General features: G+C 43.4%; 1 protein-coding gene across 4 annotated transcripts in view; it reads left to right on the forward strand.

The window, feature by feature from the left end:
* Nucleotides 1–22,530, forward strand: part of LOC142557151 (prolyl 4-hydroxylase subunit alpha-2-like) — a 59,368-nt gene that overhangs the window by 12,489 nt on the left and 24,349 nt on the right. For 2 of the 4 annotated variants that reach the window (XM_075668803.1, XM_075668806.1), the window contains exons 2-8: nt 2,655–2,852; nt 8,548–8,702; nt 9,226–9,420; nt 10,738–10,898; nt 11,694–11,727; nt 16,581–16,726; nt 20,540–20,713. In XM_075668803.1, the coding sequence (XP_075524918.1) occupies nt 2,655–2,852; nt 8,548–8,702; nt 9,226–9,420; nt 10,738–10,898; nt 11,694–11,727; nt 16,581–16,726; nt 20,540–20,713 (1,063 nt within the window). The remainder of the gene's footprint in view (nt 1–2,654; nt 2,853–8,547; nt 8,703–9,225; nt 9,421–10,737; nt 10,899–11,693; nt 11,728–16,580; nt 16,727–20,539; nt 20,714–22,530) is intronic. The other 2 variants (XM_075668805.1, XM_075668807.1) reach the window with 2 other exon arrangements.

Consider the following 22,530-nt stretch of genomic DNA (forward strand, 5'->3'; position numbering starts at 1 on the left):
TTATTTCAACAAGAGACGATACGAACACTGAGTCATATGCACGGCACAATACCACCGGGACGATAACATGTAAGAAACGAAGCACAGCACGGAAGAAATATAAACGATAGCAACACCGACGAACACTGCGCAACACGCTTTCACAATATACACAATTATAACCTCCCAATATGGCACAGTTGGATTGCTTGAAATACTGGCATTTCTTCTGTGAATTACAGTTTTTGTGCTACAGCACTCAGCAGAATCTTCTTTCTCTCATCATTTAAATAAAAGTTATAATTGATAATTTGTAAACTACTAATTATAGTTTTCCAACGTACGGGGCCAATGCAGCTACAATTGTTCGGCCGCGATGTCTCTTGGTGTGCGCTTCGCCGACAATCTTTGAGTCTCTACGCCTGCCTATGCGACTGGTGGTGTGCTTCGTTTGCGCCAGCACCGAAAGACGGCGGCACCCTGCATCCAAAGGCTAGGGAGCCTCTGCAGGACTTTGCATGTCGGCTCACTCCCAAAGGCAATGAGGTTTAAAAAAAAAAATGAGTTCTTGACTAGAGGTTTTTGTCCGGTGCATTTCAAGCGATAAGCGTTGATTTCGAAACGCTTCAAAAGTGATTGGTCGCCACGGCGTTGTCGTTAGCTGATCTCGGAGGCTGCAACTAGCTGCACTTGGTATATACGCTTTGCCTCAGATGGCGCTAGCAACCTTCAGCTCTGAGACATCGAATTACGTGACCAAGATGTGCGCGTGTTTTGAAATATTGTTTGCAATGGGAAAAAAAATTGGAGATGCCGCACATTGTAGGTCCATTTACTGAGCAGCGTTTCTTGGCAGAGAGTCGAACATAACATTGTGGCGTACTTCAGCGCGAGAACCTCCTACATGAAGTAAGTTTTGAACTCAAGGACGTCTCCGGCAGGCTTTGTAATACGATTAGTGATGCACCAGTTTTTAGCATTTCTATTTCATCAAACACCAAGTCTGACTTTATTGTTCATAGCTCGGCAGAACGCGTGGAAACTCACTCACTCGCAATCGCTCACCAATATTTTTGCAGGCTATGTACTCGCAAAGACGTGTATTTTCATGTGATCTAAAAATGAACGGTGGTGCCTTCATATGGAGAAGAAAAAGCAAAGGGGTACTGCCAGATAGCTTGCCCCCCTCCTCCCCTACCAATCTAAGGCCCTGTGCAGGCCTACATAGCTACGGGTGAACTTGATTGGGCAGCAGCACTTTATATCCGTTCGTTGTAATCACATTCATCTGTCTCTGTAGCGTTAAACCTGCACACGCTGCCGTTTGAATTGATCGCACGTTTATCATCGCACATTAAAATAAGACACTCGGGCGTAGCAGTTTCATGCCCGCATAACTTTGCAAGGCTAGAAACTCCCGCGTAGCTCATCGGCCTCCTCCTTTAACACGTAACAAAGGACCGCTTTGAGTGCGTGTAGTGAAAGAAAACAGTGGGCCGTAAACCCTACGACTGACTGGTTCGTTCTGCAGACATTACAATCAACAAACGTACTCTTTAATTAATCGATTCCGATCCAACCATCTCAGCTATATGGTGATGGCATTTACGCTTGCCAACATGAAGCGCAAAGATGCACACAAGCCAAAAAATACACAAACGGAAATGCTGGTGCACAACTTAAAAGATTGTTACGGAAAAACTTATGCAGGACAGACAATGCACTAGGTTCATCATCAGCCAACAAGTGGCTTGTAAATAAATCAAGAAGGATCCCCAACTACAGCACACAGCCTACAAAAGGCATAGCTACGGAAAAATTACCCTCCTTATTGTTTTCAGCAACTGAAGACAACTTTAGTATCCTGTCGCACATCCTGCCTTCCGATTACGAATTGTTGCCATATTAAGGTGTCTACGTATTTTCTTCTTTGTTTCAAAACAAGATTACTGTTTTCATTGACTGCGGATAACGCTGACATGCTTGGCAATGTTGTCACATGTGGGAGTGCTTTTATATCTTATCGACTATTAAGAAGCGGTACCAGGCGGCTGATCTTCCAATCTTGGGGAATTTTGCTCTCCTGCCAGGACTCGTTATAGATATTAAGGAGTGCTCTTCGTGCCCGTTCACCAAGGTGACATAGCATGCGGTAAGATATGCCATCCGGACCAGGCGACGACGACCGATTACATAGGGCGAGCGCCGCGTCAAGCTCTTGCGTCGTGAATAGCAGATCCATGCGTGAATCTCGTATACAGCGCGCACCGGCTGTCACTAGCGACCGCGTTGGCACGCCTTGACGACAGGCCACTTTCAGAACAGTCAGTTTTGGAATGCCGACGTGAACTGTCGTCGCAGCAAAAGTCGGTCAAGGCTCTGTTGACTTTTCTACGTGACAGTGACCTTTTAGAAAGACTGTAATGACCCCATTTCGTCCCTTTTCATCTTTTTTTTTTGCTTTTATTTTTGTTACGCTCTTCTTTCCGTCTTTACTTCCCCTTTCCCTTCCCCTAGTGCAGGGTAGCAAACCGGACGTTTTAAGTCTGGTTAACCTCCCTGCCTTCCTCTCATTTGCATCTCTCTCCTATCGACTAGAACTATGCGTTGCTCGACCTGGTTTTGACACCTTCTGCGAACTGTAACGCCCGTTTGCCTTTTGTCTTTTTTCACAGCAGACCTCGTGCTGCGGGTGTTCTGATGGTCATCGCAGTTTTACTGACTCTGCCGTTGGCCAGTGCAGGACAGCACCAGCGAGACTTTTACTCCTCGGTTGCCAACCTCTTGGACCTGGTCGACCAGGAGGAAGAAGTCAGTCTCATGCTTCTGGAATACGCGGAGCGCCTCAAAACGCTACGCTCGAACATCATCAGGTGAGCTCCGTGCTGTGTCGTTGGTTCTGCGCCAGTTTTGGTTTCTAAGTCACAGTTATGTACGCCTCTATCGGCCATCCTATGTAACAGCCTGTGTCTTCTTGTTTCTTAAGTTTAATAATTTAAATGCCATAAGGGCGCTGTATGGCAATATATAAGGTGGGAAGGCAGAGAGAACAAATGACAATCAGTTGATGAGTAAAAAGCAAACAATACAAATTATACCTATCAATTTGGGCAACCATGTAAGTAAACCGAAGAAACAAAAAACTAATTTACCAAGAAGCGGCATATTTTTGTAACAAAGCAGAACAGAGCACATTTAGCCGAACATTTCAAAAGCCGTGAACTGTTCCTAAATATGTTAGCAATAATTTTTGGCAAGTGGATGACTCTGTTAGAGTTACTACGTTCACTCGTAAAGAATTACATTCCTTTATCGACAAGGGAAAGAGAGACTGTTAGAACATATTTGTTGGGCAAAAATTGGCTTTAATTTGGGTCTAACGAGCTCGGAAGCTTGAGTTGCCTGATGAATGTGGATTTGAGCAAATGATCATTTGCTGTGCTACAATGAAGGCACGAAAGAATGACAAGTGGCCGTCCTTTCTGCGCATTTTGGGTGACAGTATTTTAGGCGTTTCTCTCAGAGCTTGTAGACACGCTGCGATATCGGGAGCAACATGATGCGGTGAGCCCAGCCGCCTTGTTTTGTACCACTAGTTTGGTTATTGTGGTGAGGTCCGATTACGTCAAGTCGTTATATAAAACGAACCATATTAACCATAAATTCTCTTCTTCCTGCTATCCCTCTGCCTTTGCTCGCCCCCGTGTAGCCCAAGCCGGTGGCATTTGTTGCTCCACCGTACGGCCTCCTTACAGAATGCGTCGGCGCACACTTCGGCCTACGAACCCGAATGACATTACATACAGTTGTGTCGTTAGGGTTCAGCACATGAGGTGGGATTTATTTCGTCCAATAGCGGCTTAAACATTGTTACGGTTGAGGAGCGCATTCGTTTTTACTTGTTTGTCAGCCAGTCCCCTTCTCGTTACACTATAGACACCCTTTGAAGCGTGTTTCCCGTGCTTCAACTCGGCTATGCGAAAGGCTCAGATCATCAATGATGGCGCGCTGTCGCGAAGCGTTTGCCCGACGTGTCGCGATTCCGAGCGTCTGCCCGACCCAGTGACCAGGACTAATCGCCACTTTTCCAGCAGCAAGAAACTGCCCCACCGCCCGCTGGCATACGTCGCAACACTCACTCCATACAGCGCCGCCACACCGCCATTCGTCAAACGCAGGGCCACCAAGTCCACATTGTACCATTTTGCAGCAAGTCCGAATTCCGCCGCTCCACCACAGCGGCCGCGCAAAACCGGTTCTGTTATGTCTGCTGCGGGCGGAATCGTACAAAATTTGCAGCATGCGAAACGAACTTTATGCAGCATATATCACTGGACATATAAGAGTCTTTAGAACAATTTTCATTGGACCTGATCGAGGTCTAACTTTATGCACCACAGGTTAAACGCAATTAGAGCAAATAACGCGTAATGCCGGAGGAATCTAACCAGAAAAGTGCGCATGGAACCATTGTTATGAGATATTTAAAGGCGTGGCACTTGAATGGAACCCTTTGTAAGAGCTGCACTAGTGACATTAGGTACTGAGTGTGAGAAGCAAGAAATGTACACAAGAGGGCACTGAGAAGATATCCTATAACTCGAAATTCTCATCCTATGTGGAAGGTGCTAGATTCGAATTCTGGCACTGTCGGGAACACTGTGGTTTCCCTTGCCTTTCGTTGTTTTTGTTGTTGTTTTGTTTTGTTTCGTGGATAGAGATGTCACTTTGGTTAGTGTTAGAGGCTGTTCATCTTAAAGGTCATTTTTTCAAAGACAGGCACATGCTATGATCGTTTTCTTAATAATAATAATAATAATATTTGGGGTTTTACGTGCCAAAACCACTTTCTGATTATGAGGCACGCCGTAGTGGAGGACTCCGGAAATTTTGACCACCTGGGGTTCTTTAACGTGCACCTAAATCTAAGCACACGGGTGTTTTCGCATTTCGCCCCCATCGAAATGCGGCCGCCGTGGCCGGGATTCGATCCCGCGACCTCGTGCTCAGCAGCCCAACACCATAGCCACTGAGCAACCACGGCGGTTATCGTTTTCTTAAGGCATACCGCATGTCTCCCCGTGAACCGCCCCTCCCCCATGTTCACGACAACGGCGGCACCCAAATCGCCTAAAACTGAGAACCATATAGAGAGCACATTTGTGACGTCATTTTAGCGAACCGTGTCCCGGCGTCAGCGAAATTTACCCTACAAGAAAATCCCGTTGCGACTCTGCCTCAACTGCGTCCCGTGCAGTTGCCGAATACACCGGAATCGCGAATGCACCATTTCGCCACGTGAAGAGCACGGTCGAATGCGATGTTTTGTTGCACGTCGACGTCAAGCTCCGGACAACGCCGAGAATGCGTCGCTAATGCGTTGCGCGGTCTCGACTTATAAAACTCGCATGCGCTGGCCAATAAACAGGACAGCGGTGTGGAGTGCACAGAGAATATATGCGCATGCCCGAGACGTTTCACACGCCTTCTTCAGAGATTTCAGGTGATCTCGGGGCGATCCCTTCTCTCCCAACACCAATTGCACTGGTCGAGCGTCCGCCGGTGCTCTCGAAGTCACATGGCACACATCTGCCGCTGATTACCGAGCAGTCATTAATGTAGGAGTTGAATAGAACTTGAAAGCTTCAAAGAGAGAGAACTTGTAGAAGCAGTTGTTATGTATGTTGGCCGACGGAGAAGGGAGGCTTTGTTTCCGGCCGCAAAGCCCTCCACGTCTCAGTAAGGTGCCTGGAGGTGGTCTCGTGCGGACGCTGCCCTCTCGGTGAGCGCATATTTCCCCTCATCTTTTAAAAGGTTCAATACTTACAAGCATTTGTCTCGCAAACCACACTTACTTCAAGGGAATTTTCCACGTCTCAATAATGTCTCTCGTCGTGTTCGAGTGCTGATTGGTGTGTTATCGTTTGTTAACGACGTTTTCCCTCAAGTCTAAATATTTTAAGGCAGTTTGTCGTGTGCGTATCATGGCCACGTACGCTTTTATCGCCTTCCGTTTCTCTAACACGGATGCGCTTTAAAACCACGGCGCTGCAATTTTGCTTATATATAGATATATAACATTAATTGCAATTGTTTGCATAATTGGCCACATTCACCTTGTTCACAAGGAGCTCAACTTACTATAGAGTTGACGAATCCTTTCATACATACATACATACATACATACATACATACATACATACATACATACATACATACATACATACATACATACATACATACATACATACATACATACATACATACATACATACATACATACATACATACATACATACATACATACATACATACATACATACATACATACATACATACATACATACATACATACATACATACATACATACATACATACATACATACATACATACATACATACATACATACATACATACATACATACATACATACATACATACATACATACATACATACATATTTATTTCAGCAGTTCACAGCTTATTACACATATCGTGCCCGCATAAGCGCAAGTCGCTTGTGGGCGGGTCACGGCAGACATGAGGTGCTTGCTCGCTGCTAGCAAAAGAAGTATGACGTATATGTTACATATCTCAACAGTTTAAAGAGAACACTGAACAGGAAAACTAATTTGAAAAATAAAATTTCCCTCTATTTCTTTGGGAAACACATAAATAAAAAAGATCACAATCTTTTTGTTTACAAGACAAAAGTGTAAATAATGATAGGAAGTGTTTAAAAAACATAAGCACACAATACCTGTCAAGTATTTTGAGGATGAAGTAACCATGCTTTAATTTGTTGTTTGGCTTCTTTTTGAGAATGCTGTTGAATTATTTCTTTCGGCAACCGGTTAAAATAAGAAGGAACGTAATATTCTCGACACTTTTTACCATAGTTCATATATATACGCGGTAACTGATAAAGGCATGTTTTTCTTAGCATTTTAGGTTTACTCTGTATTATTTTGTGGCGATTCGAGAAAATATTACGAAGAAGTATCACTTGTACAAACAGATCCGAAAAGGACTCAACACCTGCAATATTACTTCTCACGTCATTGTCTGAACAATCGTAAGCGGTACCATACAGTATGCTCGCAGCTATCCTATGCAATAGCTTATCCACTCGATCTACCTTCGTTTGTGAGCAGGAACCAAAAACTGAAATACCATATCTGAGCAGAGACTGGCCTAGAGCTTTAAAAACTAACCTTCGCAACTTAACAGGCGTGTTAAATTTAAGCGTGTATAACTGAGCTGCTACCGTTCGTAAACGCTTCATTATGTAGTCAATATGGACATCCCACAACATACGGCCGTCAAAATGAAGACCAAGGTACTTAGCAGAAGAGGATAGCGGTAGAGACAGGCAAGAGCATTTTAAACACTGAGAACCATGTAATTGAATGGACAGGTCTAGGCTAACAGTCTTATGAAGATTTCTGAAACATATCATGGTGGTTTTGTCTTTGTTTAAATATATTTGATTAGCATTTAACCAATCAATCACACGTGTTGCGTCTTCTTGAAGTAGTTTTACGGCTGCAGAATACGATTCGTGTGATATAAGTAGTGCAGTGTCATCAGCGTATTGAAATATTGCAGCGTTCAGTTGTATACTGGCAATGTCATTTACGTAAATGTTGAATAAAAGAGGTCCCAAGACCGATCCTTGAGGTACACCATATTTAACTGATGTAAAATTACTATATGTATTTTTTATAGAAACTACATGCATACGGTTTGAAAAATAATTGGAAAAGAATTTCGAATAAGGACCTCGGAAACCAATACTTTCTAGTTTGTACATCATGATGTTGTGTTCTATGGTTTCAAAAGCTCTTGTCAGATCTAAGAAAAGGCCAAGCAGAATATTATTTTGATCAATATTTTTACATATATAATCGTTACATTCTTCAAGCAGATCGACTGTACTTAACCTACGCCTAAAACCGTATTGGGAGGGACTTATAATATCAGATTTATCGCAAAAGGATACCATGTAAGTGTAAATAAATTTCTCCATTACATGCGCTAACACATTCATTATTGCAATTGGTCTATAGTTATTCTTATCTAATTTACTACCTTTCTTATAAATTGGTCTAATTACTGATGTCTTTAAGCCCTGCGGGATTATACCTGTTTCGAAACATCCGTTTAAGAGAAACAGGAGTACGTTCTGCAGATGATAGAAATGGCACTTTATATCTCGCACTCTTATTCGGTCATAGCCTGCCGGTTTGTTGAGTGGAATTGCGTTGATCAAGTCCCACAGGTCACTTGCATTAATGGATGGTAGAACAGCAGAGTTTGGAATCCTCTGCCCTAGGTAATTTAAACTTGGAGTTCATGTTGCATACTTCAAGAGTATGATAGCCTCACTGTTTTCTTGTTCCCGTGGGACATCGCTATCCACAACCCGTGTTTTCCGCTTACCAGTACATATGAGAAAAGTAATAGAGCAAACATACTTTCGTGTCTTTTTCTTTTAGTCTAGCTGAAAACGCTCTGCTCTCGCGGCGTTTTTTCCGTTCAAAGCATGAATACGTTGCGCGCGCAGCTTTGTGGAGACGAGACAGCCTTATTATGACCTGGAAACTGATTCCGAGGTCGCTGACTACATGAAGCACCCTGTCCATGCCTTCCACCTGATGAAGAGGATGGTCGTTGACCTGGGCTCCATCGAGTCTCAGATAAACGAACTGCACGCATCAGGTGAGGAACCTGCTGCCCGTCAGTGCAGCAAAACATAATTTTAATGATCCTCAAAATGGATAACTTACGTGATCTCGCTTACAGCAGTGAAGACCTAGCATTCTTGCAGCTTTGTCTAAGCAAGCTGGAACCCCATGCCATGTTTCATAAATTTCTGAACTTTTTCATGTTTTTCTTGCAGCAGTGATGACGAGGTTCGAATTCTCGCATCACTTCCTGATATTCTTGGTGTGTTTGAAATTTATTAGAGCCTTCAGCCTTTTTTCTGCTGTGTGTATGTGTGTGCGCGCACGTTCACGCGTGTGTTTAGAGCCGTGCGCATCGACTGCATAAGCACCTTGTTTAGAGTGGAGAGGCTACTCTAACTCCAGTATTTTCAAAGCATTTGTAATTGTGCAATCACTTTCGGCGTCCACTTTGGGCAAAATATCTAACAGTCATTTACGTACAACGCTTGTCCTGCCTCCCTGCGTTTTGAATGCTCTCGTATCTCTGTTTCGTTCCCTGTACTCTCCGCACCCAGACCCTCGGCCCGACATAACCGAGATGCGTGCCAGCAGACTGCTGCCGTGGGATGACGACTTCAACGGCATCGCCCTCTCGCTCGCGCGTCTCCAAGACACGTACCTTCTGAACATGACCAACCTCGTCGACGGTCACCTGACCATCACCTCGGGCCCACGAAACCGCACTGTGCCCGGTCGCATTTCTCTCACAGGTGAGACCGCGGCCGATGAGGGGGATGAACTTCACAAAAACCTGCACAAAATATGGCAAACCAGTCATGCGGAAGCCCGCAATGTGAAGTAAGGTTCATGGAACGGCACTTTTGTGCAACCGCCCGACTAGATGCGAAGCTACAATGGAAACCTGTGCGGCTTTCTCTGAAAAATAAAATAAAAGTTTCGGAGTTGAAAGAGAACTCGTCCTTGTCCGGTGATCGAACCCAGGACGGGAAGGGCGCGCTTCGTCGCCGAACCTTTAGAAATGATTCACTGAGCTTCGTAGCTCGGAGGCGCTTCGTCAGCGATAACGAGTCACATGACGCCATTTGCCATTTCAACGCGGTGTTCGTTCGCGGGAGTAGCCGTCAAACCTTGGAAAATATCGCATCAACGTAGCCAACGCCTGTCTGTAATTGAAGAACGAATAAAGTTTGGAGCAAACATTGCGAGCCAGCTATCCATGCATTCATTGGTAGCCAGGGAAAAGCGGCCAATTATTCTAAGTGCGTGTGCATGAGACGCACGAAAAAATTATTATTATTATTATTATTATTATTATTATTATTATTATTATTATTATTATTATTATTATTATTATTATTATTATTATTATTATTATTATTATTATTATTATTATTATTATTATTATTATTATTATTATTATTATTATAAGCGCGTTGGTCAGAAAGGCACAGTAATAGAAAGCCTCTGTATTGCGCGCAAGGTTTAGTCAATTTTCCTCATTGGAAACTACTGAAACTACGTATTAGTAGCTATCTATATGCCGAACTCAAGATAGAAATCAAAAGGCACGCCAGATTGTTGAGTCGTTCGACGTCACTAAGGACTTTGATAATTTCGTGTCAGTATTCTTATTTCCCTTTTTGAGTTAAAGACTTTTGTTTTAAAATGCTAGGTGTGTGCGTACGCAACCGCAACTGGTCGTTTTGTGCATTTAATATGCGGCCCTCTTTTATTTGACTCGTGTTACTCAGCGGCAGTCCTGCGAGCTGCCTCCGTGTGTTTACGTCACTTTTAAGGCTATATACAAGCATAAATTGAAATCCCTAGATCTATATGGCTTTAACACAGATCATGAGTCGAAACCCCATGAGCGACAGGCGTTCTCTTAATGAGCCATGTTTGCTTACGTAATTGCGTGAAGACTCGTTTGTGATACGCATGCACAACGCGCGTCGCTGTAACAACTGTGGTGGGAACACAACTTCGCCCTTCCGATAGCGTAACATCAAGAACGTGACAAAATATGTAGACTAGTGAATTAACAACACCTATGTTTTCGCTCGCAGCACGGGACTGCATCTTCATGGGCCAAGTGGCCGCGCACAACGGTTTCTACGATCGCTCTGTGGAGTGGGTGGAGAGGGCCTTAGAAAAGGCAGCAAATGAAAATCCGCCATCAATCTCCACAGAACATTTCGCGAAGTACCTTGATTTGCTCATCAAAAAGGTGCGTCATGTGCTCACACTTCATGTAAGTTCGTAAACCTCAGTATATTAAAACCTAATCATTATAGCCCACAACATATCGAATAAGGCAAATATTCAGTAACTAGGTCATTGCAATATCTCTATTTAAAGACTGCTATCAAATCCCCGTAACACGTACGTATACTATGTCAACTCGACACAGAAAGTTTGCAACATCAATATTTCTCCAGAATCGAGCTTCTCGTGACTGAATCTTCCCGCTGCTTTTGTTTCAAGATACGAGCGCATGCTGTGAAATTTTAGGCCGCCCAGTTATAAAATACCGATCACGTGCCGACGGGGGAGCGGCCCTCTACGTGCTGACGCGCGTTCCGAAGGACCTGAATAAAGTTTAACCATACCCCACCACCACGAGACGAAGTTGTTCTGACGAAATTGCAATTTCCACGTAAACTTCAACTGGCTCCCTCGGCCTAGCTCATCGATCTGCAGAAGAAAGGCAGTGCTGAGCCGCGCGACCATTCTTAACGGACCTGACAAGAACACATGCGCTTTCGGCGATGTCAACAGCACTATATTGTCGCCGCATCTGTCATGAGAGAACGGTTCCCATCCGATGGGCAGCTTACATCAGAGAGGCTCTTGACTGTTCGTGCGTGGTGCGAAATGCTCGGCTGACTCGCGAATGCCGTGTACATGCGGTTCCTGGTATTGTAGTGGGCACACGAGCGCGGCATGTAACAGCTGGTGTACAGTTGCTGACGTTGTTCCGTCGCTCACGTTTTCTCCCTTGTCGCTCTGTTTATCTACACAGCACGACAGCGTACTGAACTCCGTGGGAAAAGCCGGTGAGCCACTCATTTGACCCGTACATAATCTCTACAGCATTTGTTTCGCGTTTTGCATAACGTTCAATGTCATTATTTCCTCGTCTGCGACGCTTCTTATCTATAAACGACGGTTATTATCTCTCTCTTAACCATTCAGCCCTGTATATAGCGAACGAAATACTAGCAGTCATTAAAAAAAAAAGAAGTAACGGTTTGACAGCCCTGATAATTCGGTCTAAAACTCCAGGATGCAGTTTTTTTTTCTTTTTTTTTTCTGAAGCTGAATAGGGAAAAACCTTCGAAATGCTGCTGACGTAACTTAATCCTCGGCGCTGGATTTCCGGCTGGAAGCTGTTTTCTTCCACCGTGTTGCTCCTTACTAGGTTTGACACTGTTGACAACGAAGTGCATGTTGAAGTTTGACGATGTGTTTCATATAAAAATCGCGGTAAATGATGCCGCGAGTATCGGACACAAACCACGTAGTTCATCGACCACCGCTTGCACAAAAAGAATGGTATTTGTCACTAAGGTACCTATTTGGGCCTGTTGGTATGTCGTATGTATGCGCATAGTAGCGCATGAAGGACACAGGCACCATCGTTTGTCCCATCGTACTTTCTTGTGTCCGTGCCCTTTATGCTCAACTCTGTACATACCGGTAGTCGGTCGTAGCATCACAATGCTTGGTTAATTCCGATCTCTATCCATTTAAATGTGCTTCTTTTTCTTTTCGCTTTGCATTATCTATCGTGAATAAAGTGCTAACCACGGCCGGTTGGTACGTGTGTAAAAAAAAAAACACGAATAACAACGCCAATAACAGGACGTGCAGGCTAAGACAGACGATAGTCTTATCCATGGTGATGTATAAAAGTGGTAGACGACGCGAAGCTATGTACTCTTTCCGCACTGCGCATGCGCGTAAGGGACAACGTGGCTGACGACACTGGCCGTGAGGGAGGCAGAAGATGACGCTGCTTAGCGATGAAATCAAGCATGTACAGGCTCTTTAATTCAGGCTGAACATACTCCTTTTCTTTCGCTTACGTTTGAAGAAAATGCCTTCTTTGACAATTTCAGATCAATTTGGGGTTCGTGGGATCTGACGTCAACCGCTGATGATCGAGTCGCCTTGTCTTTGTTCTGTTGACAGTATGCACAGCAGACGAAAGAATCGTGGATGAGGGAGAGAGAAAGGTTACATAGAAAGGCAGGGAGATTGACCAGATGTAGTTCTGGTTGCCTACCCTGCACTAGGGGAAGGAAGCAGGGTAGTAAAATTAGAAAGAGGGGAAGAGAAGAAGGAGTCGGGCACCCCCGAACATAGTTAACTGAGTACAATGTACGATGGGACCTGGTAGCCGTTGTGTAAAACAATAACAAGGAAGAAAACGTAGTCTTCCACTAGAAATGCGAGCGCACGTAATGTGAGAACAGAGGAGGCAGAATGTACGACACAACAACATTGACTTGTACGTACAAATATACGTACAGATTTACTGCATTTTAGAAGACTAGAGTTCAACACGTGTTTTCTTTCTTATTTTCTGAGAACAAAGATATGCGTCACCATTATAAGTAACAAGATAAATGTATGCACAGGATGCGCGTATTCACTAACGTCCCTCCAGTATCTTTTTTTTTTCTGTCTCGTTTTCCGATGTCCTTTCTGCCTGGTCATCTGGCAATAAACTCTCGCGGGAAAGCCGGCGAACAATATCACCAAGATTTCCGTGGTCAGCTAATGAATCAGCCAAGTAATTAATTAATTTTCGGTATGCTCACCTGGAGGTGGAACAAAAAAATACGTGCACCAGTGTATCCGCAAGTCATTTCCAATTAAAGCAGGAAAACAAAGGGCCTCATTTCCCAGAGGCGACGTTTTGTTTTGAGGAAGCGGAGTATGACAGCTTTTTATGTTTTATGTTCCAATACTGCACGGATGGTACATTAAGGGCTGCCGATTTTGATCAGCTAGAGTTTCTTGACATTTACTAAGTAGTCTAAGCGCACTAACGGAGAGCGGGCAGATGACCGCTCTAGGCCTATGAGGCGAAGTGGGTAAGTGAGAAGGATCTAAGCCTAAGGGTTAATCTTCAGATATTCGGAACTCAGTGTCCCTCTGACGTCACCACGTCGCCGGACCCAGTCCTCGAGCGACGTCACCTCCTTAGGTCAGTACTTTCTCCAGAATATCTCTAGTCCTTCGCGTTCCTGCACGAGATCATGAACGCTTGAGCAGTGCTGTCAACCTCCAGATACAGTCTTTCTCCTAACTCCGACAAAAAGTTTCCCTAGGGTTCCCTAGATTTTAGCAAAATGTGGCTGTAAAGTTTTTCAGTGTTATTTCTGTAGAGATAAGCTTTTGTTTCCCTTACGCAAATACACTGCAAATTGTATTGTATCCCTTTATTTCCATGTTCGTTTTAAGATATCAAGATAAGTGACGAACTTAAGCTGACGTGATTACGCAGTGCAAGTTGTTATGCGAAACACGCAGCCTCCTGATTGAAGTCACTTTCACAAAAGAAGACGTTAACACGTATACCGTGTGTCCCATCTAACGTTAACCAAGCTGTTTCAAGACAACAAAAAATTTAAAACCTGGTGTCAGAAAGCAGTCTCAAAATCTGACATCGTAAATTTTAGATCGTATGTTGCACAGTGTTCTTTCTTTATTTTTTTTTCTTTGAACAGCTTGGCTTAAGGCAGCTGGGACATCCTATATACTTTGTTGTTGTCCAAATTTGTTTTGCATGTTAAGTGCCAAGATTACACGGAACCTTTTTCGAATTTTAAGCAAGATGGACGCCGGACCTCTCACAAAAAGTGACAGTATCAAAACAGTGCCCGGCTTCGTGACAACAATGCAAACGACGTGAATAAATATTTTTTTTCATTGCCGTGTCCTAACTTAATACCACAACACTTAGCGTTTACACGTTATTTGCGGCGAAGCACGAAGATACGCGGCAAACTTACATCTCTCTTCCAAAGCAAAACTCACCCAAACACTTGATAGTACAAGGTGGCTCTGCCTGTAAGCAGTTCCCGGTAAATTTTTGTATTTGCGATCGCCAGTCGGCTGTTTAGTGCCACAACCACATTAACTTGCTCTTCTTATTTATTTATTTATTTATTTATTTATTTATTTATTTATTTATTTATTTATTTATTTATTGCCTGTTTTGTACTACTATATGAAACAACAAATGACATCTGAGAAAACAAGATAAATTAGTCAGTTTTCAGCACCAAGTGTCAGCCTTGAATGAGTATATTAGAATTCCTCGAGCGCGGTCAAGGGTTCCACCCTCGACAGCCACGCAGGTACACAATCTTGTGCTTTCTGAATTTCTGCAAACCTCGACATGCATTCTCGAAAAAGCATTCGTGCAGGCCGAGCATCCGGATCGCAGTGATACCCCGCCATACGGTCCCGCCATAGACAGTGAAGGCCAACTACCATAAGAAGGTCAAACGACACTCCATCATCCTTTTCTATAGATGAATATCAAATACCCTGTGGATCTAAAGGAAAGTCTTTTTTGATAGTACTCTGAAGTACGTCCCAAAAGAAGACACCCGCCCATCAATCTAGCAATACCTGATCTATAGTTTCTGGTTTCATACAGATCAAGCAATGCGAGCCCCAGGGTAAGAAAGAACCACGATCTTCTAAAAAGGTTTTGACGGTCAAAGTACCCGTGTGAAGCTTAAAAAAACAAAGACTTGGTCCCTGGCGTTACTTGCATTCTTTTCACTCACATTAATACGCTCGATGCTAGGTACATGCACCCGATTACGCACAGATTTGCATGTGCTTATTTGTTTGCACGGTGCTCCAGTATACACTTCTGATGCCTCTTGCTGATAAATATTTCGTTCAGAATGTACAGACATTGCAGTTCGAAAAAAGGCTCCGGGAATCCACACCCTGTCGTGTAACTTGACGAGATGAATTTATTGCCGCCAATCTACGATCAAAACTAAGCAGTTTGCGCGCTAATGCGAAGGTAATTTGCAGTGTCTTGAATTCAAACATGCCCTCGCGTCAGAACTTCCACGGCATCAATGTCTTAGTGCGATATTTCCCTAGATTGTGATATTTCATTTCATTTCATTAATTTTTTCCTTAAAGGCCCGAAGGCATTACATAAGGGGGGAGCAAAATCAAGGTCAAAGAGTAAGAATAAATTGACAAAAGAGAACAATAACAAAAAAAAAGAGTATGTAACAGTGAAATGTTCTTGTCACGCGTATACAATGCAAAGTAAGATTCACGGGATTGAAACACGAGAGAAAAAAAATATAGATATGTATATATATATATGAAACACTTTCTTTCTTTATATACTTTCTTGTTTCCTTAAACGGATGTGAAAATCCCGAGATCTAGGAAAATTTCCCTAGAGTTCGCTGCACTGACTTAACTGTCACAGCTAACTATCACGAAGCTTGTTGGCCAGCCCAGTGCAGCAGCTTAACAGACAACCGACCGAGCTGGAGAGCGTAGAGGAAAATCACGGTGTACTGCTCCCGCATGAGTATACCATATGCACCGTGATATCAGAAGACATAGCTCTCACGGGAACCGAAACCAAAGCCGGTTTGCAAAAAAAAGTTATTATAGTGAATAATTAAGACGCTAGGAGGCGTGTCAGTATTTCTTTTTTTTTAATGGTTTGGCGGTCGATGGACCTTCATTTCATGCAGCAGAAATAGATTAGCGAATGTCATATCGGTACTCGTTTAACCAAAAAACTGTCCAATGTATATTACTCGTACCAGGGGTCGAGCCCCGGGAATGGTCGGCGCGTCGCCCGTGTTCATTCTAATTTTCTTGTCCTGCGCGCGATATTTTATAGGACTCGAATGGCAGACCTACGGAGTGCCCGTCCGTGAGCGGAACAAGAAACCGCTGCAGTTCCGGACCAAATTGTTCACGGAGAACCTCACCATCGCGCAGGAGGACCAGAACTACAAGCGTCTGTGCCGCGGCGAACAGCTCAGGGTGAGCAACTCCTGTCGGCGCGTAATTGAATTAACTATCAACTGTAGCGAGGAAAAGTGAGTACAATGACTGCTTCGGGCGAAGCAAGACAGTGGCAGTTGGGTGGACTCTAGTTTAAAACCTTCGTTCTAAAGAAAATGTCATCATCATCATCATCATCATCATCATCATCATCGCTATCATTAGACTATTAAAGTCAAACTGCAGTCTGAAGACGTGTCCGAGCAATCGTCAGTTACCCCCTGTATTGCGTCTGCTGACTCCATTCTGTGCCTGCAAATTTCCTAATCTTATCCCGCCAACTAATATTCTACACTCCTCAACTATGTTTTCTTTCCTGTACGCCGCTCTAAAATGCCACCGATACTTTTCCCCTTCATCTTCTTTATTCGGTGGACTTGCCGCAATGCATACTTACACAAAGAAACAAAATTGCAAGAGGTGTCAAATAAATGCGTGTAGCCCTGTTTGATGCAGATACTGCAGCGATAAAGTCACATACTTGTTGCTCGCAATTCAGCCGATAAACTCATCTGGGACATCCGGCTTTAGTTTGGATTTCCTTAGCATCTTGTAATGTCCTTTACGCCAAGACAGTCACAGGAGATGACGACGGTCCGTCGTTATCTGTTCTACAGATTACAGCGTGGGCCTAGTTTGACCTTTACCGATTGAACTCAACGATACTATCATATTTCCGCGTCATTTCTAATACATTGTGTCATTCTTTTCTTTCTTAACGTTACGCCTAACTTACCCCCTTAATGTGGCATGTAGCTGTAATTTTAAGCTAGGCTTTGCCATAGATAGTTGCGCATTCCTTAGCTTCTTTCGTGCCATCACAATTTCAGCTCATAGACTAGTACTGGTACGATGCCACTACACTCAGCAGTGTACTTGAAATATCATCGAAACGATAATGACAAAATAGCACTTGCACGGATATTAAGGAAGGAAGGAAGAAGCGTTTTATCGTTTGAAAAGGAGCAATTGCAACACTTCTCACTGACGGAGATCTGTACTTGTTTTCGCTTTCCAGTTTAGTCGTCCGAAAGGCGTTCGATGCGGAACTGAATGAGATTAAATTTGCGAAAACACAGCCGTATAGTTGTTGAACTATCCACCCGTAGCAAACTTATGCTTCTTACAAAATTATTCATTTGATATATATATATATATATATATATATATATATATATATATATATATATATATATATATATATATATATATAAGTAAACGAGAAGAAGGGGGTTAATTGAGGGGCCCGATAGTCATATCATAAGAAGCGAACTCACACTGACACCAAGGACTTGTGCTTAATAAATGAAATAAAGAAAGGATAAATTAATGGAAATGAAAGTGGATGAAAAAAACAACTTGCCGCAGGTGGGAACCGAACGAAAGCGAAATGCGAAGGTCTCAGCGCCTTAATCCGAAACCCATGGATTAAGGCGCTGAGAAGCCTGGTCTTCGCGCGTTAGAGGCGACATTCGGAGTCATTTTTTTTTATTTCACTCTACATGATGGTTAGAAGCGTGATGTCGCGTTGGCGCACTTTACTCTTCATCGTATACTTCGACATGAGCAATTAATTTTCCTGTTTCGAGCGCGAGAACTCGGAAGCAGTCTATACGGTTGTTTTGAAGAACATTGTACACTCTAAAATCAGTTGCACCCGTTGGGACGTATATTTGCCAAACGACGATAATCGTCATCTGTCTTGCCGGCATTTGCTTTCTTTAACGCTGCGAGCCCGGTATTTCCAAGTCACGAACGACATGCGTGTTTTCAGCATGATATGACATGCGTATTTTCAGCATTCTAGACAGGAAAGTAACGAGCGCGGAGTTTTCAAGAAAGGAAACGCAAGCAAAACAGATAACGATTATTGTGGTGTGGCTAATATACACCCCAAAGGGTGCAACTGTTTTTAGAGTGCAATGTGGTGGCACTAAAGGGGCTAAAAATCAGAAGAGCAAGGAAAGCAATGGGAAAGAAAGCTCTCAAAAGTATTTCATCATTTTATAAGGTAGACTGGCTCAACAGGTTAGGCTGGATTTCAGTTGCTTTTCTTACCTGTTTTGTTCAGCGGTCGACCGGATTCCTCGTTCTTTTCAATCTATTTTTGCCTGCATATAATTTTCGCTGCTCACATCAGCGCATTGCATATTCTTCGTCGCGCTGCGACATTAGCAATATAGTCCTGTTTCGAGCTCCAGAACTTGGAAGCAGTCGATACAGCTGTCTTGGAGTACTTCCCAATGCGGTTGCTATAAAAAAGAGTTGCAATATAGGAAGAGCGAATCAAGCAATGAGAAAGAAGGCACTCAAAAACAATTCATTCTTTTATAATGTGCAGCGTGTCAGCGGGTTAACCTGCACTTCATTTGCTTTTCTTACAGGTAGATCAGTTTCTTGCAGTGGTCTGCAAACAGTGTTCTTCATTCATCATTCAATTAGACCATTTTGTTAATGATATCGCTTCTAACCTAGATACAGGTAACCAAGTGGATGCCATCTCTGTTGACTTCTCTAAAGCTTTTGACTCTGTTATTCATTCCAAACTACTGGTAAAATGAAACGCCATATTTAACAATCCCTGTCTTGTTTCTTGGATAGCCAGTTTTCTTCGTTATCACTCACAATTCGTTTCTTTTAACTCAGTGGACTCAACTCCTGTCGACGTCACGCCAGGCGTTCCTCAGGGATCCGTATTAGGCCCTTTATTATTTCTAATATACTTCAATGATTTACCTCGTAGCACCACGTCTAAGATAAGACTTTATGCAGGTGACCGCTTATTATACGAATCTATTAACTCCACTGATGACCACCACCGTCTTGCCCAATTCCTTATGTCTATCTGCGCTTGGTGCAAAACGTGGTAAAAGAACATCAATTGTAGTAAAACAGTCGTGATGTCATTTTCCAATAGACAGAGCCCCCTCTGGTTCGATTGTTCTCCGGATGGCATCCAACTTAAAAGAGTGTCTCAGTATAAATACTTAAATGTCATTCTAAGCGAACATCTTTTATGGTATAAGTATATTGAATATGTGAACGGAAAAGCCCTAAAATATATAGGTTATTTGCACTGAACTTAGCTAAAACCCCACGCGATACTAAACTGTTATTATATAAAACGCTAATTCGCCATATTTTGGAATATGCATCTGTCGTTCAGTTCCCCTACAAACAATGCGAAATATGCTCGCTCAATAACGTTCAACGAACATCTTTCCGTTTCATTTGCCAAAATTACAGCCGCACTTTCTCACCAACACAGGCTCAAAAATCTTTGAACATTAAGCCGTTACTTTCACGTTATCACATTGAAGCCTTAAAACATTCATGTGCAATTAATAACTGCACCTCTAGCCTTTCTGACTGTAACTATATCGCATTTACTAACGCAAGTTGTACCCGTAGCTCCCACGCCTTGAGCATAACACCTATTTATGCCCGTACTAACACATTCAAGTACAGTTTTCTTCCAGTGTACGTGTTCCAGTGTTCCAGCTGTTAATGTGTAATGTATAGTAATGTATATTGTCCCCACTCGTGCTATAGCCCTATGTTGGGCTGCAGTATAAATAAATAAATAAATAAATAAATAAATAAATAAATAAATAAATAAATAAATAAATAAATAAATAGATAAATTATTTGCCTTCCCGTCATATCATTTCCTTCTATTCATATGACACTCGACTGTGGAAAAGCTAGCGACAAAGGTGGCCAGCACTTTCAATACCCATCAAATAAAGCAATAAATATATAGTTAAATATATTTTCCCCCGCCACTCGCAGACGCCAAAGATGGACACCCAGCTTCGATGCCGGTACTTCTACGGCAAAGGTGGCTTTTTGCGCCTTCAGCCCGTGAAGATCGAGGAGGCCAACCTGAAGCCGTACATCATCACCTTCCACGACATCATCGGCGACCGTGACATAAACGACCTGATCGAGTTCGCCACGCCTCGGGTGAGTTAAGATTACGTGTGTCGCGCCTAATTTGTAAGCATTCAATGCAAAAACATATACTAAAATGACATAGCACCAAGTGGAGACGTCAGATCTACAATAAAGCAAGGCCAACAGAGACTTCAGAAACTCGTTTTTACTTAGTGGTAAGAGAAATGCGCGAATTTACTGCAATATTAGTTCATTCAGTCTTTGGGTATGGCTCCAAACTTCATGGCTCATGCTCCTACTAATCTCTTAGCGAATCCGTATAGGCATATTAGTAGCATAACGACCATGTGCGGCATGGCGGCACAGAAGTTACGGCCTACGCTCTTCGCGTCGTACCTTGTTACCAGGGGATAGTCATTTCCGCGGAGAATACTTTCGTCAATGAGTGTCGGCGCGCGGTCTGAGAGTTCCCTTACTTAATATCCTTCCGCTGAACTTGATAAATGAAGCATGTGCGCTTTACGCACTTGTGGGTATATGCGTGCATCTAGCGTTGCCACTACGTGACAACTCTTTCATTGAGCATGTTGGTGGCTATATTCTCGCAACAGATATATATATATATATATATATATATATATATATATATATATATATATATATATATATATATATATATATATATTGTTTTAAGCGCGCTAGGTGCAATCGTAGGACGATGTCATCTCATAACTGAATAAACACCCCTCATGGGAGGCGTTCTCCTCTTGTGCAGATGCTCAGCTGCAGTGCAACAGGTACATACATCATTGCCGCTCTACAGCATAAGGGTCACTTAGCAACTATCAATAGATATCTTCACTGCATGGCTTTCTAAGCCAATACTTTTCGTGAACATTAGTCGCTGACACCGAAGGGCCCGTGCCAGGCTACCGCTGCATCCGCCCGAATAATGCTAACACTACCATGTGGGCCACAGCTAAGCTGCTAAACTTGTGTGTTACAGGCGTTAGACCTAGGTGTTAGGTCGAGGTGTTACAGTTAGGCGCGTGAGCTAATCTCTAGCAGCGCCAATCGAGAAGCCACTATACGAGTCACTTAGACCGATGCATGCCACTCAGCGCAAATGCAGTACTTAAATGAAGAGCGACTCATTCAAATACAACTGAGAATGACTGCGAATACTCATTGCTTATGTAATTGAGTCTCAAAGAGCAACATAATCGTATCCATTAACAAAAACTATCGCACAAGCTATCTCACCACGAATGTCGATGTAACGCGTTTAGCATTGAAGCAATGCAACGGCACACCCTATTGCCATCGCCGAAACACGTATTGCATGAGGCGTCTACTGAAGCCAGACTCCTCTCGCGCGGTTCCCTGTGGACCCGCTGCGCCAGCTAGCGGCGCCGCCGCGAAGTCCACGCATGGCCTCCGAGACGCGTAGAGCATCGGTGTTTGTGAACGCTGCGAATTGTTTCATCGGCTAGCCAGGCGCATTCGTGGCACAGCGCACTAGCGTGTCACGTTGCTGCGCTTGAAAAACTCACGTGATGCGACTTGGATTCCGCTCATCACCGGAGAAGTTTTAGACTATTTGTTATGACTGTGGCACATACCCATTCTGGTGCACTGACCAGGAACGGGCACATATCCGGTCGCACATACCTTGTTGCGCATGCTGTGGTCCAGTAGTTGTCTATTGCCGCTTAGCCTCAGTGGCGCAATACCAAGTGGTCCTATTTTTGTATCCGGGAACCAACACAGAAGCATATACCCAGTGGCTCAAATTATGGCGTGGGGGGGAGGTTAGATACGAACACGCTGCAAAGTGGGTAAAGTTACTAAAGACCAATAATCGCATTAGAAAAGTCACCTCGCTT

This window comes from Dermacentor variabilis, chromosome 9 (assembly GCF_050947875.1).
Source record: "Dermacentor variabilis isolate Ectoservices chromosome 9, ASM5094787v1, whole genome shotgun sequence".
NCBI classification, from domain to species: Eukaryota; Metazoa; Arthropoda; class Arachnida; order Ixodida; family Ixodidae; genus Dermacentor; species Dermacentor variabilis.